This window comes from Elephantulus edwardii, unplaced genomic scaffold (genome assembly GCF_000299155.1).
Source record: "Elephantulus edwardii isolate Elephantulus edwardi_28Jun2011 unplaced genomic scaffold, EleEdw1.0 scaffold00077, whole genome shotgun sequence".
In the NCBI taxonomy this organism is placed as follows: Eukaryota; Metazoa; Chordata; class Mammalia; order Macroscelidea; family Macroscelididae; genus Elephantulus; species Elephantulus edwardii.
Genome location: NW_006399827.1, coordinates 5,307,482 through 5,313,094, shown reverse-complemented (window position 1 = coordinate 5,313,094; position 5,613 = coordinate 5,307,482). Strand labels below are relative to the sequence as shown.

The 5,613-nt window shown below is 46.5% G+C and overlaps 1 protein-coding gene across 1 annotated transcript; it reads left to right on the top strand.

Moving 5' to 3' along the window:
• Positions 1-1,618: 1,618 nt before the first annotated feature.
• Positions 1,619-3,613, top strand: LOC102849902 (kinesin-like protein KIF2B-like). Its single transcript, XM_006889270.1, has one exon. The coding sequence runs from the start codon at positions 1,619-1,621 to the stop codon at positions 3,611-3,613; it is 1,995 nt and encodes a 664-aa protein (XP_006889332.1).
• The last annotated feature ends 2,000 nt before the right edge of the window (positions 3,614-5,613 follow it).

Sequence of the window (5,613 nt, the reverse complement as noted above, 5' to 3'; positions counted from 1 at the left end):
TAATTAGAATAAATAGTTGTTTAAACAGCTATAGAAAAAGAAAAATAAAGCTTTTTCTCTCCCCCTTATCGATATTCCCAATCAACATGAAATTTAAAAAAACATTGCATACTTATCCAGTGTCTCCTTGAAATGACACTATCTTCCTGAAATAAACAACTTAATGTTAAAATGAAGGAATAATATAAGTATCCCCACTCTAGTTTTCTTTTCAAAATCTCTTTTACTAAATTTGTTGGCTAGAACATTACATTTGAAAAATAAACCTATCCTAAGAATTTATTTCCCTAATATGCCTCGGGCTTACAGAGAGGTGTATAAGCCCTCTGTGTTTCTTCAGGCTACTTTGGAATTCTCAGGGCAATACTGACGAAATTTCAATCCCAAAGTAAATGTTTTATTGAGAGTGGGTTGGGGGGAAGGAGGGGCGTTGAACATAAAACAGTCCATCTGTTAGCAGATACATTTTGTTTCCCCAAGTAATAATTCTATAGCAAAATTATTATTTTGTCTCTTCCACGTTAGCCACCTTTTTCTCTCCTTAATAACTTCTGAAGGACATATGTATATTTTAGAGTGGAAGAGAATGTAACACAACTACCTCTCGCAGCCAAAAGCCTCTCCTACATCGCCAAATTGTGGATAATGGGGCCAGAGGTGTAATTACTACAGGAGTTTGGAACCATAATTACTGAACTAATCTCAAAAAATGGTGGTGGCTTGCACTGCAACAAAACTCATTCTTGTAGCTATCAGAGCCACTTGGAATGCGATAAACATCTTGTGTTTGCAAACGCAGCTGTTGCACCAAATGATGTTCCGTATTAGCAAATTACAACGACCTGCTGCACACAACTCATTTTGATTATGTAATGAGAAATCCCATTAAACTCAGATAACGAATTGTGACTCTTAAACACTTTTGGAAGAGGCTGGGGAAGGAGGTAAGATGGCAGGTTGGAGAGAACTGATTCGAGAGCCAACTGAATTTTGAAGCCTGTGCTTCTGCAAACAGCTTGACTTTCTCTAGTTCTTGGGAGGAGAGGGTAGAAGTTGAAAGTAAGATTTACCATTTTCAGGCTTATCAACTAAAGCATACAGGTTTTGAGGTCGTAGGTCAAGACCTTAGGGAAGAATGGACGCTTTCAAAACCTCACCTCCTCTACTCCTGCTCTTACTTTTCAGCATAGACTCCAGGTTCTAACTGCCTTTGCGTCCTTCGCTGCACATTGCCCTCTACGTGAAGATGATTTCGAAGCTATTTCATTGCCAACCCAAAGGCATGTGGCTTGAATCCACTAGCTGCTCTGTGGGGGAGAGAAGGTCAATTTCCTCTGTGATGTAGTGTCTGTGAAAACCCGGGGGAGGGCCAGCTAGCATTTACTTGCTCAGTAACACCCTCCACCTAGAAGGACCTTACGCTGTGCAGTGCTTTCTCCCCACCCCTTTATGACGCATAAGGCTACACCCTGTCTCACCGCTCACACAAGAATCTGGGACCACAAGCAATGCTCCCAGAGCTTCAGGCTGCCTTGGGCTCAGGCCCTGCTGCTCCAACTCTAAGGGCCCCTGGCAGTGCCACCGACCTCCCTGAGCCCTGATACCTCCATGACTCGCCATGGCCAGCCAGTTGTGCCTGCCACATCCCTCTCCCCTTTCACCCTTGAAATCCTTCAAGCCACCATTCAGTGACGTCCAAGTGGGTATCTGCGTGGCGATCAAGCGCAGCGACGGGCGGATCCACCTCGCTGTGGTCACCAAGATCAACAGAGAAAACGCCTGGGTCACGGTCGAGTGGGTCGAGAAAGAAGTCAAAAAAGGCAAAAAGATTGACCTGGAGAGCATATTCCTGCTGAATCCAGCGCTGTTCTCCGCTCCGCACCCAGAGCGGCCCAGGGCCCTCGCTCCCTTCTCTCTAGCGCCGCCTTCTGCTCTCGCAGACCAGGCCGCATGGTGGGTGACGACGATTCCCCAGAAGAATGAGCTTTCCTCTGGGGACAGCCTGGCCTTGCGTGTCCCCAGCCAACTTTGTGTGATGAAACGGAGAAAGTCTCCCTGCGTCCTGGAGATCGAGAAACTGCAAAGGCAGCGGGAAGAGCGCCGGCAGCGGCAGATGGAGATCCGGGCCATCCGCTCCGGGAACCCCAACTCCGAGGTCATGCGCATGATCGAGGACTACCGCAGGTACTTGGACAGCAGCAAGCTGCCAGGTGGGGAGCCCCTGAGAGACCACCGCATCTGCGTCTGCGCGAGGAAGCGGCCTCTCAACCAGCGAGAGACGGGCATGAAAGAGCTGGACATCATCACCATCCCATCCAACACGGTGGTGATGGTGCACGAGGCCAAGCAGAAGGTGGACCTCACGCGCTACCTGGAGAACCACATCTTCTTCTTCGACCGTGCCTTTGACGACACAGCCTCCAACGAGCTGGTATACCAGTTCACCGCCCAGCCGCTGGTAGAGTCCATCTTCCGCAAGGGCATGGCCACCTGCTTCGCCTATGGGCAGACGGGCAGCGGGAAGACGCACACCATGGGTGGGGACTTCGCCGACGGAGAGCAGGATTGCTCCAAAGGCATGTACAGCCTGGTCGCGCGGGATGTCTTCCTCCTGCTCAAAACCCCCGCTTACGAGAAACTCAACCTCCAAGTCTACGGGACATTTTTTGAGATCTATGGTGGCAAAGTGTATGACCTCTTGAACTGGAGGAAGCAGCTGCAAGTCTTTGAAGACAGTCGCCAGCAAATGCAGGTGGTGGGGCTGCGGGAGCAGGAGGTGGGCTGCGTGGAGGACGTGCTGAACCTGGTGGAGCTGGGGAAAAGCTGCCGCACTTCCGGACAAACGTCTGTCAATACGCACTCCTCCAGGAGCCACGCTGTATTCCAGGTCATCCTCAAGTCCGAAGGGGAACTGCACGGCAAGTTCTCCCTGATTGACTTAGCTGGGAATGAGCGCGGAGCAGACATCTCCAGGGGCAACCGCAAGAGGCAGCTGGAAGGGGCAGAAATTAACAAGAGTCTTCTGGCGCTCAAGGAGTGCATCCGGGCTTTGGGCCAGAATAAGCCTCATACGCCGTTCAGAGCCAGCAAACTCACGCAGGTGCTCCGGGACTCCTTTATAGGGCAGAATTCCTCCACTTGCATGATTGTTACTATTTCCCCAGGGATGGCCTCTTGCGAGAATACCCTCAACACTTTAAGATATGCCAACAGAGTAAAACAAATAACCCTCGTTATCAACCCCCACCATCGGAGGCTCGGCCCTGCTGGGTATAAGAGATCCAGTATGTTGGGAAAGCCCGTAACGATTTCAGCAGTACCCCTTCACAGACATGGCTTTAGTACAATGTCCTATCTACAGAGTGAGGAGGAAGAGGAAGACGTGGAAACATTGCGCACTCCTTCAGAGGAGAATGCTTTGACTTCGTGGACAGAACCCAACCAGTGGCCCATGGACATGCAAAAGATAGCGGATAGGATGAACTGTGATGTAGACTTTTGCATTGCTCAGTTACTGGACACGTTGGATCAGAAGATTGGTGTCCTGATTGAGATTCAGAAGAAATTGCGTTTACTACGGGCTGACTTCCAAATGAAGACCAGAGTGGAATGAAGCCAGGTAGCAAGGTGGAAAGGACAGATACATGAGACAGCCCCTACTTCACTTAGACAAGAAAATTGCCCAAATTATCTAGATGCAAACCTTAAAACATCCTAAAATATGCTTGTCAGAAAGGGACTCTTCACTCTCTGTAATTTCTGTAGCACGTTGTCATTGTGCTGGTACCAATTTGCCCCCAGGACCCATTTGGCAAGGTCTAAAGACAATTTCAGTTGTCATCACTGGGGTGTGGGAGTGGCACGGTGACATTTGAATAGGTAGGAGTCAGAGGTGCTACTAAAAAAACAGCTTACAAAGCACAGGACAGAAGCCACAATGGAAACTCAAATTCCAGTGGTCAAGGTTGAAAAATGGTACTGGCGGAGAATCCAGCCATGATAAAACCACATACCCAGAACTTTGTGGCAATGGAGGGGAACCACTTTGGGTTAAAAATATTGAGCTAAGAACACACTAAGGAGTACACCAAACACCCAAGTCCAAGTCCATTGCCACTGGGTTGATTATGTCTCATAGCAAGACTATGAGGCAGAGTAGAACTGCCCTACCCAGTTCTCAGGGGTGTAAACCATCCCAGAAGCAGGCTGCCACATCTTTCTGTCCCTGTTGATTTGCTAGTATAACCTTACTATCTTTGTTGGCTAGCCTCCAACAGCTTGACCACTCTGCCACCAGGACTCTTAAAGGGTGTGGAATGGAGTAAATCAAACAGTGTCCAATCATACATCTGTTTTTGTAGGACTAATGTATGTTGTATACATCATAGTTGATCCTCCAGCGAGTGTTCAGAGGCTGTAACTTGTTCTGGAGAAGAATGCCTATCTTTCTCTTGCAGAGCAACTGATAAATTCAAATCACATGTCTTTGGGTGACAGCCAAACTCCTTACCACTAGGCCATCAGAACTTATTAAAACGTTTAAGGCCCTTCTATAGCCTCTGCTAAGTCTAAATCTCTAAATCTGACTACATCAGACTTTTCAGTTCCTGAGAAAAAGCAAGAAAATATATCTCACTGGGTGTAAATAGACACGACTATAGATAGCTAGGATCATTTCTGTATCTTTTATTAGTATTTAAGATGTTTGAAAGCAGAGAATATGTGCCCCTCCCTGCTTTTCCCCTCATGTCTAATCCAGTTTTATCTTCAAAAGTTTAAACGTACCTTTCCTTAGCAGACATCATTCGTGATACTTCATTTATAAAAGAGACCAAGAAGGTACCTCCATTCAAATCATGAAGAGAGTGGCATAATCTGCAGGCAGTTGTGAGACTAGACCAAGTGCGCGCGCGCACACACACACACACACGCGCGCGTGCGCGCGCTTGTGCGGCCACAGAAAAAGGAATAAACGAAGTAGGGATGCTATTTCTGTGGAACTGCAAGCGTAAGCCTGGATGAACAGTGAGCCGTGGAACAGAAGGTACACCTCACAGTCCGTACTTCCTGGAAGCAAAGGAATATTAGTCAGTCCTTCTGATGTACAGATTATTCAATTTCTTGTTTTACCATTCAGTCATAGTAGGAAGATCGCAGGGTAGGAGTTATTAAGAGACTCTGCAATTAATCATCTAGAATTGAGACGGTTTATTTATTTATTTACTTTTTTAAAAAATTAGAGTTTAAATTGGAAACTACTGTATTTCCTGAGAGTGATTAAATAATATATGTGCGTGTGTGCGTTTTGCATAAGAAGAAACGTTATTGATTATTTATGATGTCTTTTAGATTGGTGTTTTTCCTCTTTTTGAATGTTATGATTACATGATTCACATTCAAAAAAAATGTTCTTGCATCAAAATCAGAGCAGAGAATAGGTCAGGAGCCCTGTCGAATAAAGCTCAGTCTAAAGTGGAACACATCCCAGGAAGGTCTCCCAAGGGGTGTGAAAAACTTCACAGCTTGAGAGCAGTTGAAAATGAAGAACATTTTCATAATCAGGGATCATGAGGTTCAGCCACTTGAAAAAAAATTTTTTTTTTTTGTGAGAAA